This window comes from Ipomoea nil, unplaced genomic scaffold, assembly GCF_001879475.1.
Source record: "Ipomoea nil cultivar Tokyo-kokei standard unplaced genomic scaffold, Asagao_1.1 scaffold0482, whole genome shotgun sequence".
In the NCBI taxonomy this organism is placed as follows: Eukaryota; Viridiplantae; Streptophyta; class Magnoliopsida; order Solanales; family Convolvulaceae; genus Ipomoea; species Ipomoea nil.
In genome coordinates, this window is record NW_017616910.1 from 1,452,490 (window position 1) to 1,479,201 (window position 26,712).

The 26,712-nt window shown below is 33.2% G+C and overlaps 2 protein-coding genes and 1 pseudogene across 2 annotated transcripts; 2 read left to right on the top strand and 1 right to left on the bottom strand.

Annotated features, from left to right (window-relative positions):
• The window catches only part of LOC109173665, a 32,805-nt pseudogene extending 20,824 nt beyond the window's left edge, over positions 1–11,981 (top strand).
• On the top strand, positions 1,578–3,027 carry LOC109173506 (protein SLOW GREEN 1, chloroplastic-like). The gene is made up of 2 exons (XM_019322745.1): positions 1,578–1,762; positions 2,160–3,027. Exons 1-2 carry the CDS (start codon positions 1,578–1,580, stop codon positions 2,896–2,898), a joined length of 924 nt encoding a protein of 307 aa, XP_019178290.1. The 3' UTR covers positions 2,899–3,027.
• On the bottom strand, positions 11,924–15,486 carry LOC109173668 (putative quinone-oxidoreductase homolog, chloroplastic). The gene is made up of 4 exons (XM_019322943.1): positions 15,159–15,486; positions 13,492–13,633; positions 12,968–13,059; positions 11,924–12,872 (listed from the first exon to the last, which is right to left on the bottom strand). Exons 1-4 carry the CDS (start codon positions 15,222–15,224, stop codon positions 12,183–12,185), a joined length of 990 nt encoding a protein of 329 aa, XP_019178488.1. The 5' UTR covers positions 15,225–15,486; the 3' UTR covers positions 11,924–12,182.
• Between the last annotated feature and the right edge of the window lie 11,226 nt (positions 15,487–26,712).

Sequence of the window (26,712 nt, forward strand, 5' to 3'; positions counted from 1 at the left end):
GAACAAGGGAACTCCTCTCAAAGCACAAGGTACAACACCACTTAAAGATTGACTAGTCAAATACTAGTCCTTGAGTATCAAAAATCAGGATTTTAGGAATCAATTCCTCAAAAGAAATAGAATTAATTACTCAATTAATTCATGGTTTGGATTGTGGATTTTTGGGGTGTCACAGAGAGTATTCAAATCACACAACAAATTGATGTGAGAACTACCTCTCAATGTCCTTGTTTGACAATCAACGGTTAGCGTTAGCAGATTATATTAGCGAATTTGACCAGCGAATTATATCAACGGTTGGTAAAAAGATATTTGAAAAAATTAGATGTTTAGATTAACATGGAAAATGACGTAAGGGTGTATATATATATATATATATATATATATATATATATATATATATATATAATGATAATAATAATAATAATAATTGTTTTAAAAAATAAAAAAAATAAAATTAAGCCAATCATATTAACTACTTGAGGGATTTATTGACAAAAAGAGTATTCAATTCACACAACCTATTGAAGTAGGAAACTATCTCGCAATGTCCTTGTTTGGCAATCCGCAATTAGCTCTTCAATATTTTAATATTTTATGCCTAATTTGTATTTGCTCCCCTTATGTCCCGTATTTGATTTCAACTATACCTATACAATTATTTTATTGACAATTATAATAAATCTTAACTATATTATCTTGCATTTGTAAACTTAGAATTGTCTATTTAAATACGCAAATTTAACATTCAATTATCTATGTGATGGACAATTTAGTTAGTCCTCGCAAGTGCACGAGTCAATTGTAGTTTTAGCGTGCCTTTAGCAAGGGTCGATCCCACAGAGAATTGTACGATGCAATTTAATTACTTACAAATAATATAAACTTGACAATTTTAAAATTCAATGCTAATTAAGAATCAAAATGTATTTAACCCAATGATATTGCAAACATAAATCCAAAATAACTGAATAACTACGAAATAAAATAGCACAGGAATAAAGAGCGAAAAGAATTCAAAATAAAGTTTCGAAAATTAAATCAAATAAAGGCACCTTAGGAAACTAATATAATCAAAAACCAAGGAAATTGAGATAGCAGATAATTAAGAAAAATGACTAGAAACATGAATCAATTAAAACTTAGTAAATCATGTTTAAGAGATAACCAACTATTATGCGCTGAATTAAAATTGCAGAAACAAAACTCCTAATCAACTTTCACTTAAAATCAAATGCAATGAACTAATTAAAATATTAATTGAAATTGCAGAAACAAAACTTAAAATATTAATTGAGATTATAGAACCTCCTGATCAACTTTCAAAAAGGCTAATCACAACCTCTTGTTCTCAAAAGACTAATCACAATTTCATTAGCAATTAAGCACTAAATAATATGGCAATTAACAATAAGTGAAGATAAGAGAGAACATTTACCGTGAATAAATTGTCATTGCCAAAGAATGTCTTTGCTGTCAAAGGGAGAATTCGCCACCAAATTGGAATTGAAGATGCCGAAGAACAATCCTCCGCACCGTCGGAATTAATTATCGCTGTGGCCGATCAGAATTCTCAAATGCCGCCACCGGAATTGGTCCGGGGCAAAACTGATGATGTCTTCTCCGATTTTGCACTCCTTTATACTGTCCATTCTAACTGCACTTCCGTAATTTCGATGGAGAATAGTCGCAGAAATATCTTGAATCACATAGTGTCATTGATCTTTTCTCTCGCTCAAAACTTGCGCAGTTCAATCGGATCGTAGTTATTGACTACGGAGAAGAAGTCTGCGATCCTTTATTATTGATATTGATATTTGATATAATAATAAGGGAAAATCAACGATTTGGTCCCTCAATTATTAGCAAAATATCAATGTAGTCTCTTAATCGCTAAATCATCGATTTAGTCCCTGGAAATAACTGTTTTTAGTTGATTTGCCCCCTCTGACCGTTTTCTGTTGAGAATCCGACGAATGCTCCGATTTGACATGGGTAAGTTTGTCATTTCACATTTTGGTCCTATTCTTTTTGTCCTATTTAATTGGTTTTGTCTTCTTCTTCTTCAACGATACAAGAAATTGAACAGAGAGCAGGTTTGAAGAGATCAAACAAAGAGCAGATTTGAAGAGATTGAACAAAGAGCAGATTTGAAGAAGAAAGAGTTCTGGAGCCCCCGTTTCAGCCCCGGCCGCCGTGGAGACCGCGTTTTCCGACGAAGATAAAGAGAGAGTTCTGGAAGAGAATTTGCTATTGAATCCAAACGATGTTGGAGCGTTAAGGAGTTTGATGGAGATGAAGATCCAGAGCCGGAAAATTGCAAAAGCTATTGGCATTATCGATCGATTGATGGAGATTGACCCGAGCGATACGGAGTGGCCGTTGCTGAAGTCCCATTTGTATGCTTACAGTGGAGAGGTGGAAACGGCGAAAAATGGATTCAATGAGATTCTGGCAAAGGACCCTTTTAGGGCTGAGGCTTATCACGGACTGGTAATGGCTGCATCCAAGTCCAAATCGACCCAGGATTTGATGGAAATCGAGAAAAGAATCGAGGAGGGGATGAAGTTGTGTAAGAAGCAAGGCAAGAAGGCAGAATTTAGGGATTTCAAGCTTTTGGAGGCGCAAATTCGGGTGATTGAAGGAAAGCATGATGAGGCTTTGAAGGTTTATCAGGAATTGGTGAAGGAGGAGCCCAGGGACTTTAGACCATACATATGCCAAGGGATCATATACACATTATTGAGGAAAAACAATGAAGCTGAGAAGAACTTCGAGAAGTTCCGGAGATTGGTGCCCAAGGGCCATCCTTATGCAACATACTTTGATGAAACTATGATTGCAACAAAGGTTTTTGCACAGAAAATGGAGAACGAAATAGCAATGTCCAAGAAATGAAAAGCTTCGGTTTAATTCAGAGCCCCCAATTGGCCTGTTTGAGCTGTTCCTATTGTGGGATGCGGTATGCTGCAGTTTCTCTGTTGAGTTATTGACAAGCATATACTTTACATATATTGTTTTGCATATGTGATAGTACTACTCTCTATGGTTTCATATTGTAGAGTACTACTCTCTCTGTTCAATCTCTTCAAACCTGCTCTCTGTTCAATCTCTTGTATCGTTGAAGAAGAAGAAGACTAAACCAGTTAAATAGGGCAAAAAAAATAGGACCAAAATGTGAAATGACAAACTTACCCATGCCAAATCGGAGCATTCGCCGGATTCTCAACGGGAAACGGTCGGAGGGGGCAAATCAACTAAAAACAGTTATTTCCAGGGACTAAATCGATGATTTAGCGATTAAGGGACTACATTGATATTTCGCTAACAATTGAGGGACCAAATCGTTGATTTTCCCTAATAATAATAACCTTATTAAATTGAGATTAAGAAATTGTTGTTGCTATAGAACTCAAATAATAAACAAATTTAATAAAAACAGTCCTAAAAATGAATAATACTAACAAAGATATTTATAACAATAATAATAGAAATATATATAAAATTTGTTAACTATTGCAAATTAACTATAAAAAGATTATTTAAAATAACAATAAAAATAATGTTTATCAAATCTCCCCACACTTATTTATTTGCTTGTCCTCAAGCAAAGACATTATTAACCTGAAAAGAAATTAAAATAAATTCAAGTATAAGATCGAGCTTTACCCAAATAGACTTCCAAATTATTGCTACCAATGCAAAGTTAGTGCCAACTCAAAGAATGTATAAAACATTTGACTAGAAATTAAAAACTTTAACAACTAAAATAAATATAAAATGTGTGCTCGTGTGCTGACACCTCTTATATGAACTATACAAAAGAACTCAATAGAAAAATATGAAAATTTCACCAAATTCAACCTAAACCAAATTCAGAAATATTCTATCATAGTGCAGGTGCAAAACATGAAGGAAATCATGATCAAGGCATTTATTAAAATTGAAATGCAATTGCTCGTCTCTTCCAAAGTTCACTCATTATTTTTCTATTTTGACTTCTTCCAAAGAGAACTTCCCCAAAAACCTCGCCATTTTACGCCAGACTTGTTTGGATTTTCAATTTTGTGTGTACTCATAAACCAGACCACGACACTTATTTATTTATTTATGGTACATGTGTATATGTGGCTGATTCAGCGGAGTAGAATCTCTAAAATTATTGCAAACAAAATAAATAAAACACTCATTTTTTTTAAATATTCTTTTTATAATCTTTTCTTTTCACCTCACTTATGCCATACAGATGATCCTTGAACCAACACACTACACCACAATTTATAGCACTCAAAAATTATTTAAGAATTTGGAAAAGGTAAAATAAAGTGAAAGATGCATATAAACTACTAAAGAAATTGTATAGAACACATAAGGGTATTTGTGATTTTCAAATTCTTTTTTTTTTTTTTTTGTTTTTTGATTTGACAAAGATATAAAATTAAAGAAATTAACAACTAGTCAAAAGCAATATACACACTAAGAGCTGACAAAAACCTGCATTATTTTTATCACCGAATATTTAAAAGACTTATGGATAAAGCTCAAACTAATGCTAGAATTTTAAAATAAAAAGATTTAAGAAAATGTACATAAGAAAATTAAAAAGTTTGAAATTTTTGATTTTTTTTTCTGATTTGTGGGTAAAATCCTTCCCCACACTTATTTTCAACATTGTCCCCAATGTTGTGAGAGGAAAGAAAAGAAGACAAAAAGAGTCCCCCTTTATTAGATTTTTTATTTGTGGGATTCTCATTTAGCCCTGCAATTTTAGAATAACAATAAGAAAATGATTTATAATCAACGCCATTCAAAAGATTTTTGTAGTTTTTCAAACTCCAACTTACCATCCTCTGCAAAACTCAACCCCTTAACTGCAAAACACTGGTTAGCCCTCTCAAACAAATTCATAAACATAAAAATTGGAAACTGAATAGTTTCATCAAGCACATTTTTGGTCAATTTGTCTGCTTGAGCATCGAAAGGGATTAGGGGCAAATCTTTTTGTAGCACTTCACTTACAGTTTCAGGCACATAACTTTTGAGCCTATTTGGAAATGGAAATGGGGACACATAAGGATTATCAGATTTATGCAATTGAGGCTCATCATTTTCTACAATAATATCATCAACATCATTATGCAATTTTTCAATTATTTCAATTTGTTCAGAAGTGATGTTATCCTTTAACTTGTTTTTTTCATCATTCAGAGCATCCTCAGGTTGATTAGGTAACTTACCTGGCACGTGCCCTTGCACAAATTTAACAATTTTCTCTAAATGTGCTTCTATTCCTTTAAAGCAAGCCTCATTTTCTTCAAATCGTTGTTCATCTGTTTATTGGGGCTCATAAGCTTCTTGTTGCATCTGCAACCATTGATCATGTTCTTCTTGTTGCTTTTGGAACCATTGATCATGTTCTTCTTGTTGCTTTTGAAACCATAGATCATTTGCTTCTTGCCGCCTATTGCAAGCCTGTATATAATCATTCAAGGAGTCCTCCAAATATGGTTTTTCAGGTTGGGTGGAGTTGATTGAAAATCATTTTGATCATTACCCCAATAAAAATTAGGATAGTTTGACTGAAAATAATTTTGATTATTCCAAGAAAATTCGGGTGATTTTCCCAACCCGAATTGTAAGAATTATAAAACGGGTCATGCACAGGCCTTTGATTAGAAAGGTTAATTGAATTTGCCTGTACGAAATCATCATTATAAGAATTATTTTGGTTTGATAAAAAAGAGTACATATTAAAATGTAAAATTTTTCAAACTTTGATTTTTTTGTATGATTGAGAATGAAAAAAGAATTTTCAAAAAATAGAATGGACCAATGAATTAAATAAATGAGCAAGCTTAAAAAGGAAAAACAAATGAAATAATAAGAAAGAGATAGCATTAAAGAATCAAGCAGTTAAGAAATGAGAAAATTAAATAAAGAGAATAGCGAAAGCAAAAACAAATATAAAACAGTTTTTAAATGGACGCATGACTTAAATAAAATGCAAGATTAAAAATGAAGAAGATGACAATAATGAAAGGATAGCGAAAAAAAATCAAGCAATTAAAGAAAGAAAAAGAACACAAATTAAATTGCAAAATAAACAATTCCCCGGCAACGGCCCCAAAATTGATGGACAATTTAGTTAGTTCTCGCAAGTGCACGAGTCAATTGTAGTTTTAGTGTGCTTTTAGCAAGGGTCGATCCCACAGAGAATTGTACGATGCAATTTAATTACTTACAAATAATATAAACTTGACAATTTTAAAATTCAATGCTAATTAAGAATCAAAATGTATTTAACCCAATGATACTGCAAACATAAATCCAAAATAACTGAATAACTACGAAATAAAATAGCACAGGAATAAAGAGCGAAAAGAATTCAAAATTGAGTTTCGAAAATTAAATCAAATAAAGGCACCTTAGGAAACTAATATAATCAAAAACCAAGGAAATTGAGATAGCAGATAATTAAGAAAAATGACTAGAAACATGAATCAATTAAAACTTAGTAAATCATGTTTAAGAGATAACCAACTATTAATGCTCTGAATTGAAATTGCAGAAACAAAACTCCTAATCAACTTTCACTTAAAATCAAATGCAATGAACTAATTAAAATATTAATTGAAATTGCAGAAACAAAACTTAAAATATTAATTGAGATTACAGAACCTCCTGATCAACTTTCAAAAAGGCTAATCACAACCTCTTGTTCTCAAAAGACTAATCACAATTTCATTAGCAATTAAGCACTAAATAATATGGCAATTAACAATAAGTGAAGATAAGGGACAACATTTGCCGTGAATAAATTGTCATTGCCAAAGAATGTCTTTGCTGTCAAAGGGAGAATTCGCCACCAAATTGGAATTGAAGATGCCGAAGAACAATCCTCCGCGCCGTCGAAATTAATTATCGCTGTGGCCGATCAGAATTCTCAAATGCTGCCACCGGAATTGGTCTGGGGCAAAACTGATGATGTCTTCTCCGATTTTGCACTCCTTTATATTGTCCATTCTAACTGCACTTCCGTAATTCCGATGGAGAATAGCCGCAGAAATATCTTGAATCACAGAGCGCCATTGATCTTTTCTCTCGCTCAAAACTTGCGCTGTTCAATCGGATCGTAGCTGTTGACTACGGAAAAGAAGTTTGCGATCCTTTATTATTGATATATTGATATTTGATATAATAATAATAATAATAATAATAATAATAATAATAATAATAATAATAATAATAATAATAATAATAATAATAATAATAATAACCTTATTAAATTGAGATTAAGAAATTGTTGTTGCTATAGAACTCAAATAATAAACAAATTTAATAAAAACAGTCCTAAAAATAAATAATACTAACAAAGATATTTATAACAATAATAATAGAAATATATATAAAATTAGTTAATTATTGCAAATTAATTAACTATAAAAAGATTATTTAAAATAACAATAAAAATAATGTTTATCACTATGCATGAACAATTCCAATATAATCTTACCTTTATATACTTTAAAGTACTTATTTAAAAAAATTTAAAAAAAAAAAAAAAACATTGGGCATTATCTCAATCGCGCAATGCGCGTAAAAAATTAGTATATATATCTAATAAGAGCCAAAGAGAGTTAGGCCTATAATGTGTAGAGAAAATGACGTCAATCTTTTTAATCAAATGAGTGGCTCATATTGATCATATTTTAATTTTTTTCTTGAGATTTCCTAATTTATCCTTAATTATATGATTATCCGTTAACTTTTCTGTTAAATATTATCTTCTCCGTTAATTTCTGTTAGTTCACCGTTGACTTACTCATTAATTTCAATAAGAAAGGTCGAGTCGTTATGCTATGCATTCGTGTGCATCATGCATGGTGCACACGGATGCAAAAACGACGTCGTTTTGACGTCGACTTAAAAAAAAAAATCAGAATTGCATAACTACAGATCCATAATTTCATAACTATACATCCAGAATTGCATAACTACACATCCATAACTTCATTACTATACATCAGAATTGCATAACTAAACATCCATAACTTCATAACTATAAATCCAGAATTGCATAACTTCATAACTACACATTCAGAATTGCATAACTACACATCCATAATTTCATAACTATAAATCCAGAATTACATAACTATACATCCATAATTTCATAACTGTACATTCAGAAATTATGCACAACATAATGTTGTTGACATGAATCGAAACTGATTTTTTTTTAAAAGTTAGACGCGTGTTTTTAGTCAAAACGACGTCGTTTTTGCATCTGTGTACACCGTGCATGGTGCACAGAATAATTTGCTAGGTTCGAACCCCATTCCAATCAAAGTTGGCATAATTATTAGTACTCTATTTTACTCTTATTAAATTAAATAATAATTTAGTAGCTAGCTACAACAAAAAATAATAAATATGCATTTCTTTAATTTAGAATTATGTGTCGACAATGCCATTATTCATAAAAAAAAAAATATTCATAAAATCAATAAATTAAATAAGAGAAATAATTTCATTAGTTATATTGTCTTTATTTTTCTCCAATATAAAAATTCTTTACATTCAAATTCATCAATTGATTATATTTGTTACATTGTCCCTACAATGTCTTTATTCAAAAAAAAAATTATTCATTATCAATAAATTAATTAAGAGAAATAATTCCATTAGTTATATTGTCTTTATTTTTCTCTAATGTAAAAATTCTTTACATTCAAATTAATCAACTGATTATATTCACTACATTGTCTATTATCTTTTTTGTGCACTATTTTTTATTTAAATATCAAATTTATAATACAAAATAATGTTATCTATTTATTTACCAAGTATTTTATTAATACCATGAAAAAATTAAAAATATATATATAATTAAGCCAATCATATTAACTACTTGAGGGATTTGTTGACAAAGAGAGTATTCAAATCACACAACAAATTGAAGTGGAAACTATCTCGCAATGTCCTTGTTTCGCAATCAGCAACTAGCGGTTACCACTAGTGAATTATATTAGCGGATTTGATCAGCGAATTATATCAACGGTTGGTAAAAAGATATTTTAAACAATTAGTTGTTTAGATTTACATGTAAAATGACCTAAGTGTACAATAATAATAATAATAATAATAATAATAATAATAATAATAATAATTATTATTATTATTATTATTATTATTATTATTATTATTATTATTATTATTATTATTATTATTATTATTATTGTTGTTATTGTTATTGTTATTGTTATTATTGTTGTTGTTGTTGTTGTTGTAAAAAAATAAAAAAAAAATAGTAATTTAATAAAAGAAATAAAATTTAAAAAAATAAAAATAAATAAAACATATGGGGAGCCGAACATTAGAAAAGTGGCATGGGAGTCTTGAGGCTCTTATAAAATGAGCCTTAAGGCTCCAATTTAAAAATAAGTTTGCCCATTCGTTGATGGGCAAGCAGTGAGCCAGCGAAACTGGCTCTTGTTATTCAAGGAGTCGAAATGGCTCTACAGTTTTAATTTTTTTTTTTCTAAAAAATATAGAGGTGTTTTGGAGAAATCATTCTCAAAAACGCTAAGTGAAAATATTGTAAATTGCAGTTTTTGTATTTTCAGTGGTTTGGAACAAATTGTTGTCTCAAACTGTTGAATAACCAAACACTTTCTTTAGCATTTTGATCTTTGGGTTACATCATATTTACCAACCGTCCAATATCTTTGGGTTACATTATATTTAAATTTTTTAAATTTTTACTACTTCATCTAAATTCTTTAAATTAGGAATTTCTCTATCCATAATAATTTATTCAACAATAATGGTTGAACTAAATGAACACTGAGCAAAACACATAAATGATTGGTACCGTTGATTCATTCATTGATCCCTATTTTAAAAAAAGTTTAGCGACAATTATAATGAATCTCCTATATTATCTTGTATTCATATATTATGAGTTACATATTTAAATAAACAAATTTGACATTAAATTACTTATGTATGAACTTCTCATATATAATTTTGCATTGATATACTTTTCAAATATTTATTTAATTATAAACATTGGGCATTAACTCATTCGCGCAATGCGCCGGTAAAACTAGTAATTAAATAAAGATGAAAAGGAAATCAAAGTCAATAATAAGCAAAAAGATTTTAGTGGATAGGAGAGTAATTCACAAAATTAATTTGAGTAATAATTGTTGATCCATAATTGAGAATTAATATTGCAATAATTATGTTATGTTTCTAACATTAATTGATTGGAGATAAATTTAAAATTCAGAATCAATATTTATATGAACATCTACACCTACTTCAACACTATAAATAAACCATCATCCACGAGACCACAACCAATACTACAATTATGTTTTGGTTGTGGCTGAAATTGGGAGGATGGTTGTGGCTAGAATAGGGAGAAGAATATTTCTGGGAGTTTAGATCTCTTATAGAGCTTTATATCGTGCGATATGGGGAAGATGAATCAAGAAATGCGCAGTAGACATGAAGAAAAAGTTGAGGATAAAAATCATACATTGCTTCTGAACCTGGGGCTTCAATTCTTAGAGTTGTTCTTTCTTGGAAGCAGAGGCAACTGTTAGCCGTAGCTCATGAATGCGGAGAAGATGAGACAGCTTATGTAAAAAGACTATTTTGCCCTCATGAATAAAAAAATTAAAAAAAGTTTAAGTTTTTCCGCCAATTTCCACGGGGGGATTTGGCCGGAAGGACCAAATTTGCTATAAAAATAAAAAAAAAAAAAAAAAAAAAAAAAAAAAAAAACATAGTTAAAGCCTTAAAAGACTAAATTGTTAGTTTTAAAAGTCATGGAGCGGAATTAACATCCCTCCTATAGTTATAGGACCAAAAGTGTAATTTGCTCATTTGTTAAATTAATAATAGTTTGTGCATCGCACAGGACACTTACTAGTATAGTAGTATTTGTTATTGTTTGGTTTATTGTGAAATGAATTAATTAAGGTAAATTGCGTCTGAAAATGTATTATATATGTTTGTTGTGGTTTGATTTTAACAAAATGAATTAAGGTCAACATCGTGTCACAATGTACTATCAAAGTATTAAGCATTTCTTAAGTTATTTATTTCATAGACATTTAAAAGCCTTAATTACCTATCCAAGTATGACCATGCATTATCATGCTAGTTTCAAGCCACTACCCAATGAATGGTATTGTTGGTGTTGGAATGGCCGTACGTAGAGAACTAAGTTGAGAGAATTCATTTTATTATTATTATTATTGTTGTTGTTGTAAGGTTTTCAACTACAATATTCTAACATGTAATTGTTATACTATGGGCTACGGTGCATCTTGCATTGTAAATCCTAATTTAACCATTGGTATGTGTCAAATACAGAATATGTCAAACAATTTGAAGGTTATTTTAAATCATGGCCCACAATGTAAGGTAGACATGATCCATAGTATAAATTGTGGCAAATTATTGTGTGAACCATGGTCCACACAGTGTTATGTAGACCATAACAAAAAATATATTTTAAAATACTAAATGTATATTATCTTTGTACTGAATATACATTATTTTACAGTATACAAAATATGATCCACACATTGGTGGTTGAAAATTCAACTTAATGATGTTTGAAATGGGATTAGAACTCTCACTCTGCTGCCTCTAGTCATGACTTGTAGTCAGGTGATCAACCACTAATTCACTATACTAGTCCCAAAGGCTAAGAGAGTTTATTTAACTAGTAGCTACATGATACAAGGTATGAATTCCACTAAAGACAAACAAAAAAAAAAAAAAATTACGATTTATACCCTCCCATTTTTATAGGGCAAGATTACAAATTTGAAGATTAGCAATAATTCAAAAGATTACAAATTTGAAGATTAGCAATAATTTGTATTGAATGTATGTAATTGTATAAAACCTCCAAAGGAATTATTTCTTTTTATGTATCTTTTGTTAAAATTCACGACAATTCTTACAAGTATTTGCACACGTTGTTAGAGTTTATATTCGGCCAATCATTATTAAAACATGTAGCTATACCCCGTGCAGACCCTCGGGTAGCCAAAACATGTAGCAGAAACCCAATGCCCGCACATCTTCAGATAGTGACTGCAGGTTTCGGGTTTCCCTCGCCGCTAATAACACTTTGAATTCAATTGTAAGTAAGCCTTTTAAGGCTGCACAATGATTTTCCCTGTGGCATGCCCATCAATGCTCATAGCCCAAGCTTCTTCTGCCTTGCTTAGAGGATGTTTAGAGTCAATCACACTCTTCAGCTTCCCCTCCTTCACCAACCCAACAAGATACTCCAGGTTCTCACTCTTGGGGATTAGAAGCAATGGCACCAATTGCTTCTTCGACATCGTGAGTTTCTTCACCGCGAACGTCCACATGGCGCTAGCCCCGGGGGTGAGGTCGATCACCTTGCCTTTCTTGCTCAGGTTTGGCTCGAAAGTAGACCAGGGAATGCCCGTGGCGCAGTGGATCACCGCGTCGTATGTTTGCAACGAAGGGCTCTTGAGAGCTGCCCCGTCTGGGGTCTTGTAGTCAATAACCTCGTCTGCCCCTAAGCTCTTCACGAACCCGAGGTTGCGGGCCCCACAGGTAGCGGTAACGTGTGCGTTCCCGAGCTTTGCTAGTTGAACCGCATAGTGACCCACACCACCAGAGGCGGCTGTCACGAGTATGTTCTTCTGGGGCCCACTCCCGTCGAGCTTCACCCCAGCAGCTCCAACGAGGGCCTGGAGAGCTGTTAGGCCTGCGACAGGAAGGCCTGCAGCTTCGGCAGGCGATACCTCCGGTGGCCTTATGGCAGTTAAGCTCTCCTTAGCTACAGCATACTCCGCAAATCCACCTCCAGTCTGTTATCAAGCCCGTAAATCCATTATCATACGATAAAAACTCATCACAAAACACAAACCAAAATCCACCGCGAGTGAGCTGCAATGATACTTACAAGATGACTGAGCATAGCCACAACTTTGTCACCGACCTTGAAATTCTTGACACCAGCCCCAACCTCCACTACTTCTCCCGCTACATCAGTAGCTGCTCCAGCCAAAAAATTAGACAGATCTTATGTCAATATAAAACTATTCATTTATAAAAAAATATAAAAATGAAATCAGATTCTTAAGAATTATAGTGAATAAGCCAAGAGACGTGGATAAGTGACATGCTACTGACCGAATTTCATAGCAAGAGGAGAAATTATAAACATCAAATTATATTCTTCACAGTCATGCAACTGACACTAAATTTTATAGCAAGAGCGATTAAATCCAATTATAGCTATTCAAAGCTTGCGTTCATTACAGTCATACAGCACAGAAACGTAGCAGTGTTCATGAAAAGTTCTCTACTTCTCCGATTCTTTTCATCTCACTTCAATAATTAGCAGCACTCCTCTCAATATGATAGAACAAGGAACTCCATTGCTAACAAGAAAGGCATACTAGGAGTGCAAGGCATTGGACTAACCGGGGATGTAAGGAAATTTGCCAGGAAGAAGAGGACGGATCATCCCTTTTTGAATTTTCCAATCAACCGGGTTTATGCTTGTTGCTTCTAGCTTTAGCAAGACTTCATTTTTATTAGGAGTGGGCACAGGAACTTCAATGTGCTGCAAGACCAATGCATGTCAAAACAGTTCCAATCTCATATGAAAATTCTTGCCATCATTATACTTTAGATTCTTTCTTACAAAATCAGAACCATCAAAACCTGTAAAACTAGACTGCAGTTTTTTGACAATATGCAATCTGGCTAAAGATTCCATTTTTCTCTTTAACTAAGAAATTTTTTTCCTCCACTTCCTTATTTTCTTGCCCCAAAGGTGAAATCCCTCGCCCAAGGAGTAGCCCGCACGGGCTTAGCTCAATGGTTCAGTAGGCAGTATTTGGGAGAAGAAATCAAGGCCGCAGTGTGGGGATTATGCCCAAAATGGATAGATCCCTTGTGTACACCGACATTCTGCTGAGCCATTGAGTCACCCTGATTTACATCGTTCCAAATGTTCTGTCAGGGCAGAGTGTGAGGGCCTGCGACCGAAGGACCGCTGCCAGTGTGGTACCCACAAACAGCAGTCGTTATATTATAGACCGCGGTGCATGTGCACCGCGGTAAAAAACGGCGCCGTTTCTTTAAGTAAAGAAACGGCCCGCCGTTAGAGTTAACGGAGTCCGCTTGTTTGGTGTATTAAACACCAACTGACACTATAGTATATCTAAACCGACACTGCAGTTATATCAAAATGATACTGTAGTTATAGTGAAATGAAACTGCAGTGTATATAAAATGAAACTGAATAACATTTCACATATTTGAGTGTATATTGTATAATGAAGCTGTAATTATATCAAAATGATCATGTAGTTGTGTTTTAATGAAACTATGGTGTATATAAAATAAAATTAAATAACATTTTCACATATTTGAGTCTATAAATATCGAATGAAACTATGGTTATATCGAAATGAAACTGTAGTTGTGTTGAACTGAAACTGCAGTGTATACAAAATGGCACTGAATAACAGAGTTACTTTTTGTAAAAGGGTGCGAAACGGCGAAAACAAACACTGTTTATTTTCATTTAAAAAAAAAAGACGCGCGGTGCATAATATAATTTGCCCACAAACAGCCAGGGGCAAATTGAACTACTCGTGCAGCCTCTACTTATTTTCTTCTTCTCCCAAAAGGTTGAATTCTCAACCCTAAAGGCCCCACACTCCGACCGACAGAGCATGTGGAGGATGTAAATCACGTTAACTCAATGGCTCAGTAGACAAGGCCAGATGTCAGTGCGCACAAGTAATCTGCCCACTTTAGACATAATTCCCACACTACCCTCTACTTATTTTCTAATACTAGGATTGATGGTATTATCTTGAAAACAAATTTTTTCTTCACTTCAAAACATTGTTCCTTTAATTACCCAACACAAATTCTACTCTAGATCTCAAATCACCTATAAATACAACCCCAATTCCAACAACAAAATCAATTCTATAGCATTTCAAACACCAACTGACCAAGACAAATCGGAATCACACTCGATAAAAGAGTCAATTAATCCGGCAAATTAAACAATCACAAGACCAAATCACCATTATAAAGAGAAAATTTTTGCCAAAGGGTAAAAGAAATACCTTCAAACCAGCAGCGCCGCCTCCATACCCGTCATACTGCAAAGCGCGCATAAGCTTTCCTGCCATTCCCAGATGCACAAAGTCGAGTGGTTCGCAGAGCAAGAATAGTGACGAAATTGTGGGCAAAAGTGGATTTTATGTAATAGCCTTGTGCGTGTCGCCGATCCTTTGTATGGTTTGTGTTACTCGACAAGCGCATCCCTCTCGATTGCGTCGTGGCGGATCCGGAATCACTTTCCATATCTGTGCGTTGATGCAACGTCGTCCCCATATTCAATTGCCGTAAGCCCGTAACGCCACGATTACTTTCCCCTTGGGTCCATCCATAGATAGAGGACAATTTATGAAATATTTAAGAAATTGACAAATTATGTCCATTCCATTTTTATTTAATCTAAATCTAATCTAAATCTAAAAATATAATAAGTGACAATCAAGATTATTTTCCTTATTTTTTCTTTTAATAACTCTATTACAATGTAGTATGGGAGCAACTTGATGTCATTGGACCACAAGATCTTTATCATTATTTCCCTTATTTATGTCTATTTTTTTGTTAATTTTTTGTATACTATAAGTGTTATACTATACAATTTTAAATATCTCTACGTTATAACTTCTGTTATCTTTTCTCATTATTATATCATATACATGCATATACAATATCTTTTCTTATATTTTTCAATAGTAATAATGTAGGTAGACATTATGTATTGGAATAATATACGAAATAAGTCTGATTTATTTTATATTTTAATTAAATATTATCATAACTATATTTAGTAATATATCATATCTAAAATTCTCTTTAATAATACTAGCATTTTCACCTGTGCGTTGCACGGAATGAATTTGTTATAATATATTAAAAATATTTGAGTCGTTATACAATTATTTTAATTATAACATCAAATATTATATAGTGCAATTGAAGATATGGTTTGGATCGTTTATGTTTGTTGATGCTATCATTACTTGATAATTGCTCAAATTAATAACTAATGTGTAGATGTACGCATGCGGTGCTGTAACTTTAGAGATTTTATATATCATTGTTTAAGATTTTTATAAATTAGGTAAATGTGATATGTCAATCTTGTGATGATGAGCCGCGTCCCATTACAAATACCAAGAGAGTGGACTATGTTCCGCAATAACATAACAGGTGCACCGACCTTTAATATCAATGAATGATGAATGATTAGAAAGATCCGACAATCTCAAACTATTTACGAATTCAGGAGTGTGTACTTCTGATAGATTTTCATTGTCTGATTCTGTCTTACACAAAGAGTTACAAATTAAATATGTTTGTCCTTCTGCACTATTCATGTCGCATATGTACTAATTAGTTTGATCAACGACATCTAAAGTCCGCGAGAGGATCACTCGGTCTTCTAGTTGTGACTCATAAGCATGTCATATCTCGAGCTTGGGAAGGTGCTTTCCACTATAGTTGCTATGAGATCGTGTCCACACTTCAACAAAAACCGTACCAGAATATCGATCTCAAATGAACTGCCGTTTTACAACCTCTGCAATCCCATATCCGATGTCTGCAATCCATTTTGAAAACCAATCAACCGTCTGTCTATCTTCCTCTGAAACTAAGGTCCGTAGTTTTAAGTTATTTGTGAACCTTAATACCTTGCAATTTGTCCACAAGTATGAAGAATTAATAGTTGCTCCGACAACTACTGGTCTTGCTGTTTTTGGAATAACAGGTATGATATGTCTAAAATTGCTGCCCAAAACTATTGTCTTTCCACCAAAAGTCTTTTCAGCACTACTCGGAATGACGAACCTCAATAGATCCATCATGATTTTATCCAAAGCCTCAAAACAGTGTTTGTGTGTCATCAATGCTTCATCACATATTATCAATTTACTCATTATTATAAGCTCAACAAGGTCAATACATTGCGATATATTGCACGTGAAATCTTTGTTCAAAGGGAATGATATAGAAAATCTAGAATGCGATGTCCTGCCTCCCAGCAAGAGCAAAGAAGCTATTTCACTGGAAGCAACATTCAAAACAATATCACCGCGACTCCTTTGAACACATCATGTGCATCCATCTAATTTTTTTTAATGGTCTAGATTAGATTAAGTGTGTGCGAACATTTAATACGCGTTCGCACACACTTAATCTAATCTAGACCATTAAATAATATTAGATGGATGCACATGATGTGTTCTCACGTTCTCACCAAAGCACATGTTCTCACTGGAACCCTACCCTATATATATATATATATATATATATATATATATATATATATATATATATATATATATATATATATATATATATATATCCACACACACACACATAACCATAATTAAATATACTTGTATTGTATTCCGTGATTCACAATAATAATATAAGAATAATAAAATATTCTTCTATTCTATATTCTTATAGGATTTCTATTGCCACCATTAATTATTTCCTAATTTACCATAATTAAATAATTTGACCAATTAGAAAGAGAGATTATTAAATAATGCACGGGACAATTTTTTAATTAAAAATTTTAAAAATTCATTAATAAAACATAAGGTTCTCAGAGTTTTTTCTTAGAAACTATTTAATAAAACATTTTTTTGAGAAATGGTGGGCCAAACCGCCTACGGCTGTTTGCGGTGGATAGGTCTCAAAAAAATACACGATTTCAAAAATTTTTTTGTCCAAAACGGACAACTGAGTCAAAAGTTATGCCTTGCCGAACTTTTGATACTTTACAACTTAAAAAAAAATAAAAAATTAATCGCCGGTTCAGCCGGTTAGGCGGCCGCGGAGGAGGCCGATTACGGCCTTCCCGCGGTGCGATTTTTTAGGAATTGGGCGGGAAGTTAAAGTTCAAGATTTTGTTTTTATATATAGTATAGATTATAATACGAATTGTATTACACAATTTTACAATATTAGAGTAGAATTTTAACCCAGAATTATAGTACGAATGAGAAAGTAGAAAACAATATATTTTAGAGTAAATTACACTTTTGGTCCAATGACTATTGATTTATTGTTAATTTCAGTCCATGTGTTTCAAAACTGTCGATTTGGTACCGTAACTATTCAATTTTTCTTAATTTCAGTCCCTCTAACCAAATTAATGGCGAAAAGTGACCGGAAAATGTTAATGAGTTAAATAATTAGGGCAATTTTGTCTTTTCACCTCTTCTTCTCCTCCTCCCCTCCGAAACGTTTTTTGGATACTGATGCAAACCACCGCCTCCTCCATCGTCGAGAAGTTTCCAGGTTCCGACGAGTCGTCGACACTATGCTCAGATGCCAAATTCTTTACATCATCTACTAAATAACCAAAAACTGAAATAAAAGAAGTCGAAGTAATTGCATTAAAAACAACCTGACAATCTGTTTCCACATCCACCGCACCCAAACCTGTGCCCCTTAGCCAACTCAACGCCTACCGAATAGAAAGCACCTCTGCTTCCCTAACCGCACACAACGCGGGCATTCTTATGTTCTTAGCATTCAGGAAATTTCCAACATCATCACGCAAGACCCAACCGAAACCCATAGCACTATCCACTACATTTAGCGCAGCATCCGTATTAAGTTTTAGCCTCCCGTGCGCTGGCCTAGTCCAAGTAGCCACGGCATGTGTATCTGAGTGTGCATCCCCAGCTGGCAACTTCTCGTTCGCGTTTCTCCAACAGTCCAGAAACACCAACGCCCTATGCAACATAGTACACAAATCATAATCAATGCCCTTCCACACACTCTCATTCCTACTGCTCCACACACCCCAACAAGCCATAACAAACTTTGATTTCGAAAATAAATCTAAAGTGCCCAAAGCCCAAAAAAACCAGTCACCGAGATGATTACCATCGTAAGCACTCACATGCGGCATCTCCAGCTTGTTCCAAAGCCGAACTGCCTCCCGACACTGGACAAAAAGGTGCATGGCTGACTCTTGTACTTGTCTGCACATATGGCAATTCAATAAGCATGCTACATTCTTAGTCATCAATATATCACGTGTAGGAACATAGAGGGACGCTAACTGTCAACAAAAACTCTTCACCTTAGGGGGGACATGCAAACTCCAAATACTTGCCCATGGGCGATCGCTTGCAGCTGCCAAAGTAAGCTGCTTATAACATGACTTAACCGAATACGCACATTTCTGTTCCCATTGCCAAAACCACTGATCACGAGGCTTCGGAATACTGACGGGAATATTCAAAATTAAGTTAGCATCACGGGCATTAAAAATATCCTTAACACAATCCACATCCCAACCAGTACCTTGTAAATTCATCAGGGAGGACACCGGGGCTTGATAAACTGTCTGATGCAACTCCGTTTCCACCGGGGCTTGTAAATTCATCTTTTTTTTTTCTTTCATTGGAAAGCATTTAGGTTTTTAATATGCTGATAATTATTGGGTTTTTTATGGTATATGAAGTTCTCAACGGTAGAGGAGGTAGGCGGTGGTTTGTATCAGCGTCCGGAAAATGTTTCGGCGGGGAAGAAGGGGAATAGCAGGTGAAAAGACAAAAGTATCCTCATTATTTAATTCATTAATATTTTTCGGCCACTTTTCGCCGACAATTTGGCCGGAAATACTCCGGAATGATTAAAATTGATAAAAATTGAATACTTAAGGTACCAAATTGACAGTTTTAAAACTCATGGACTAAAATTAACAACACCCCAATAGTCATTGGACCAAAAGTGTAATTTATTCTATATTTTATTATATTTTTCAACAGTAATAATGTAGGTAGACATTACGAAATAAGTTTGATTTATTTTATATTTTAATTAAATATTATCATAACTATATTTAGTAATCTATCATATCTAAAATTCTCTTTAATAATATTACTTATATCATAATTATTACTCAAATTACCAACTATACTTTTAATATAATATATGAATTCCACAATCATGAATTTTTAAAAAATTATATACTATTATCTTAAAAAATATTTTAATATAATTAAAATTTTAACATTTTTTTAGCAAAAAAAAAATTTATTAAACAAGAAACGTCAAAACCATGAAGATCCAAGAAAAAGGGGGCATGAACTAAAGCAGGCAAAGAAGGAAAAGAACATAAAACAAGAGGCTCCGAGCACATGACACCATGAGCTGCCAAAGCATCCGCTACCGAATTAACCTCTCTGAAGACAAACTTATCCTTCAATTAATATTTTAACAAGTATTAATATTGGACATATATTTGTACACATTGCGCATATAAAATACTAGTAAATTAAATAAAGATGAATTTAATCATTTAAAATTATAATATTCGATAATCATATTACGATTAGACTAATTGAAAAAGTTTGTATAAAGATTAAAAAAGAATTGAAGAGAGATTAAAAATAATTTAGATATTTAAAAAAAAAAAAAGACGCAAAGAGAAAAAATAAGAATAAACACTTAAATAGCCCGACGTCACATAATACCCACAACATAGCCCAAAAATTTTCCACATCTCCATCACTGTCGGGGATGCGACAAATTGCCATCCTTAATCACAACAAGAACCACTCGCGGAAACCAAGTATTTTGATCTTGACATTGAGGAGGTGCTCACAACAAAGGTAGTTCATAAGAAGGGAGTTCCGCCTCGATCAGATGCACTACTTAATCAAGTGGATGGGACTGTCCAAGTCTGAAGCAAATTGGGAACCCAAAGAAGACTTATGACAGTTCCAAGACCATTTGAAAGCACACAAAGCAATGAGGACATCGCTAAATTAAGTGGGGGAGGATGTCGTGCCCGAGTTACTTTGCTACACATTTTTGAAGTTAACCACATTGTCTGAAATTCTTTTCAAACTCCTACATATGTTTTCTAAGTTTGTAGAATTTTTCAAAATCATTTACCTACTCTAGAGATGTAAAGATTTTTAGAATCTTCTAAAACATTATAGAATTCATAGAATTGTATAGAATTCTACGGAGAATTTTAAAGGATCAATCTTAGCCGCAGGATCAAATTGATCTCCACCATCCATTAATAGGTGAATGAGTATAAATACCCATCACGGTGGCATTTTGTAATCAAAAGAGTATGTCTCAATTAATAAATCTCTTATCAAACTAAACTAAATTAAACATAAAACATAATAAATAAATTTTAAAGTTCATACATAACTCTTTTTTAAGGTTAACTTTAGTAACTTTATATATGTATTTTTCTGTGTGAGTAGTAAACACATTCTATATGAACAAAAAATTAAATTAATTCAAAATGCCATCACAATCTCAATATACAAAAAGTGCATGCTAAAATATATACCTCTACATTTTCAACCACATTAAAAGTCACTCTTAGAAAAAATTTAATGGACAATTGGTATCAGAACAAGTTATCACTTCATCATTAATATTGATATCAGAGCATACTAGGTTGATAATACTACTAACAACTAGTTAAAGAAAGGAAACTACAACAAAATTAACTAAATCCACTTTTCTAGCTTTATATTTGAGATTTGACCATCTATCAAATGTTATAAATATTAGTAAAAAAAATTAAATATTAATTTAAAATTCTCATAAAATATAAATTTAATTATTAAAATACTAAACTCATTGGTAGCTTGATCACTTCTCCTTTCCTATAAAAAGATATATGTTAGACTTACAAATACCTTCTTCTATCAGATATTGGTAACAATGTTCAATGGTTACGACTATACCACGAAATCATCCATATTTGCATTGTCATTATCATCATATTGTGACGCAAATTTTGTGGGCAGCTAGTTTATCAACTCTTGGGTCAAATGTGGAATATGTTGTGAGCATCCTTTTAGGCTATAAATTGTGCCATCAAATCAACGCATTGTATCGCCAACTGGAGCGGAGATCTTGGAATTAGGAGGTGCATGTTTATCACTTCATCATGAATATATTACTTTTTGTACTTAATTAGGTACTTCGGACTAATCCATAACCATCATTTGACCAGTTTTTACCACATGAATTTTTAACCTCGTAACAAGGAATGTCATTCACAACTCTGTATCCCGTTACCATGACAATATGCACAATCTCTCCACGTTTCTCATAAATATCATGCCAAAATAAAATAAAATATAATTAACATAGAACATAATAAATAAATAGATTTTGAAGTTCATATTTACTCCTTTTTCAAGGTAAAAAAATCATTGTCATGGCATATAACTTCGATTAGAGGACATTAGTATCATGAGATCATGCATTCGAATCTTTGAATATCTTGTATCAAGATAACTGGATAATTAGTATCAGAGTAGTTTACTACTTCATCATATGAATTGCTATCAGAGCATTTACATGCTTAATCCTAAACATTTAGATCTGACAAGTAGTAGCTTTAGCTCGTCTTGATCGATCTCGGGTCGAAATGGGTCCAACCCAGTTCAAAAGTGGTCTAATTTGAACCACTCCGATGAGCTATCAAGCTCGGTCAATAGTTCACTAATGGCGCGTAGGTGCAAGCCGGTCTATGCGAAGTCTGATTTCGACGGTTCTCACCCGCTAATCTACTCTAGAGGGACTTCCACCAACTCTCCGGCTTTGAATACTCTCCCGGCCGGTAACATCTGCCCGTCTAGAAAGGTTCTGACAATAGGCATGGCCAACCTGGCCACAAACATAATAAATAAATAAATTTTAAAGCTCATATTTACCCCTTTTTCAAGGTAAAAAAAAAATATCGTCATGGCATATAACTCCGATTATAGGACAATAGTATCACGAGATCATGCATTCGAATCTTTAAATATCCTGTATCAAGATGACGCGATAATTGGTATCAGAGTAGTTTACTACATCATATGAATTGGTATCAGAGCATGTTACATGTTTAAATCCTAAACATTTAGATCTGACAAGTAGTAGCTCTAGCTCTGGCTACTTTTCATGAACAAGAAGTAGCTCTAGCTCATCTAGATCGATCTCGGGTCGAAATGGGCCCAACCCAGTTTAAAAGTGGTCTGATTTGAACCACTCCGGTGAGTTATCAAGCTCGGTCAACACTTCACTAGCGGCGCGTGAGTGCAAGTCGGTCTATGTGAAGTCTGATTCCGACGGTTCCCACCGGCTAATCTACTCCGGAGTTACTTCCACCAACTCTCCGGCTTTGAATTCTCTCCCGGTCGGTAATATCTGCCCGTCCAGAAAGGATCTGACGATAGGCATTGCCAATTGGGCCACAAAGACCGATGTTTTGGGGTCTGCAACTGGGAATTATAACCATGGCAGCATAATGCGGGGCGGTGGAGCCAACAAATCCAGTTGTGCTAGTAGTACCGGATTACCCACTAACTCAAAACGATTAGTGGTTGGAGAGGCACTGAAGGGTGGAATGCGAAATGATTTAGAGGAATTGAAGTGGATGGGGAATGAGCACTTTACGAAGGATCAGTATGTCGAGGACTCGAGGCTTTGAATCTTTATGATAAGGCTATTGCGATTTCACCCAAAAATGCAGCCTACTATTATAATTGGGCAGCAACATTGATTGCTCTAAAGCGAGTAGATGAAGCATTGAGGGAATGTGAGGAAGCTGTTAGATTGGATCAAGGATATGTAAAAACCTACCATCGATTAGGATCTTTGTTTTTTAGGTAAGTCAAATTAAGTTTTAGCTTTTGCTTCAAAATTCAAATTTTTATGCATGTTTTGCTTCAGACTTCAAATCTTTATGCATGTTTTCTTATTGGTTTCAGAAAATCGTTTCTAGCTATGTTAACTTCTTTGAATTGGCATGCTGGATTGTAAAATGTGTAAACTCTGTGAGGAAAGAAACTGTACCTTTATTGATGTAAAGTATGAGCTATATATAGTACATAGAGGAGAATAAATAGAAGAAGTTGCAACAACTACTCAACAAAACTATTCTACAGGAACATAAATATAACAAATAATAACCGAATTAAATACTAGCCACACATAGACTTAACACGCTCTACAAAAATGTTGATTTGGTATGCTAACAGGCTTTCTGAATACAAATGCAAGTTATGTGAAATGTGTTGTGACATTATTGTTGTTCACCCATTCTTACCTAGCTTGTCTGGTGAATTTTCTGTGATGGTATTTGGATGTGTTAAAATGTGTAAATTTTAGCAACAACATTTATTCAGTTTTGATAAATTGATCTTAGGTTCATTGACTAGTTTTGTGAATGCAGACATGAAATATGTGAAATGTGACAATTATTGATCAGCGATGGTTTTGTGTGTGTGTGACTGGTTTTTGTTTGCCTTCTGTAGGATCATGTTCATTTTGGTAATCTTTTCAATTGATAAGTTTATTTGTTTTCAATTGTTGTGTCATTACATAACTTTGGTTCCCCAAAATTAGACAGTAATTTTGGATAAATATGGAGTAATTAACTTGGAGGCTAGCAATTAACTTTTATGAAACATGAGTTATTTTGTGGATTAGACTGGATGTTCTTGTTAATCCGGGTAGATAACATCCTGCTTAAATTGTACTAAGTAGTTAATTTTGCAAATAAATTACAAAATCCAATTTTTTTGTAATGAAACTTTCCAATTCGACCTTTCCGACCGAGTTTTCCGGCCTCTATTACGCTTTTCGAATCATTCTAGATCCTTCTTCTTCTTGGATGTCTACTCGTATTTCGCTTGGGCAGCTCAGCCCAACGCTATTAACCTTGACTATGCTCGCCCACCAATATCACTTATTCGGACCCGGGTTTAGGTTTGATGTACACTAATCGGGGATTAATATTGGGAGTAATTCGTAAAAAAAAAAAAAAAAAAAAAAAAAAAAAAAGAGAGAGAGATTTCACACTTTGCAGGGTAGAGAGTAAAGAGAGATCAATATTGACTAATATTGAGATTACTAAATTGTCCCTTTATTTAATATCAATTTGACAGAATAACAAACTGATAACTAAATTGAGCTAAAACACAAAAGTCTCGAACTACATTAGATCACCAAAGTCGTTTAGGACAAAATTGAGAAAAATCACTATAGTCGATGACCATTTTTGGTATTAACTCAATCCTGACTATATCCCTGATTTATGTTCATTTTTTCTGTATACATTATACTATAAGAATTGTACTATACAATTTTTTGGACAAAAGTATCCTTACTGTTATAAATTATGTTATCTTTTTTTCATTATTATTACCATATACATGCATACACAATATCTTTTCTTATATTCTTCAATAGTAATAATATATGTAGACATTATGTATTAGAATAATATAAGAAATAAGTTTGATTTAATTTATCATATCTAAAATTTTTACTTTAATAATATTAATCCTACGATAATTATTACTCAAATTACCAACTATATTTTTAATATAATATGAATTCTATAAATTATAGGGAAAATTGCATTTTTCCCCTATATTATATACTTATAGCACTTTTTTCCCCTCAATTATTTATGTAAGCACATTAGCCCCCTCAATTATTTTAAATGTGGTGGTTTTTCCTCCAAATATATTAAATTGACATTTCTACCCTTAAAGCAAACATTTTATTTATTTTACTTCTCCAACAAATTATTGCGTATATGTAGCGATTACCACGGTTCGGTTCGAACTGAACCAGACACTATAGCAATCGAATTAAAAATTTTCAGTTATGATTCAGATCTAGAACCCAATATTTGGATATCAATTTATTAAATTTAAGAATAAAAAAAAAAAAAAAAAAAAAAAACTGGATCATGAACCGTGAACCGGCGGTTCCGGATCCAGTTCGCGATTTTGAACCGTCTTTATTTTAAAATTTTATTTTTTATTTTAAAATAGTCTAAATTCAACAATAAATGTATTTTATTTTTTCAGTTCGGAACATGAACCGGCCATTCGGGTTCGCGATTTTAATAAACTCTAAATATTGCGTTTTGATTATAAATTGTAATTGGAATATTTTGGTTTGGTTTCTATAGTATCTGTTTGGTTTGAACCAAATTATAGTAATAATTTGTTGGAGAATAAAAATAAATGAAATATTAATTTTAAATATTTATTTTAAGGGTAAATATGTCCATTTAACATTTCAGGGGGAAAAAGAGCCACTTAAATAATTTAGGAGGAAAAAGTGCCATTTTCCCTAAATTATATATATATATATATATATATATATATATATATATATATATATATATATATATATATATATATATATATATATATATATATTGATACTGCTAATTCTACGTAAGCAATATAGAATAAACCCGAAACCAATTAAAGCAATTAAAAACTTTATTGATCACGATAGAGACCCTAAGTACAATCTACTTGGTTGCTCTGAGTGCCGACTGACTGCGGTCGGGATTCTCTAGTAACAACCTATCGATCGTCCAAAAGTCCTCTACACTGTAGCTACTGTGGGTATTTATAGCCGTTGTGCCGGGGACAAGAATCCGATCGTTCGGCATGTTCTCCACGTAGCCACCATGTGTCATCTTCCCGGGTGCCCTGTCTGTCGTCGTAAAGAGCTGCCACGTGTCCTTTGTCAGCTCTCTCGCCAAAGGGCTACCGCTCGGTGGTCGACACTACT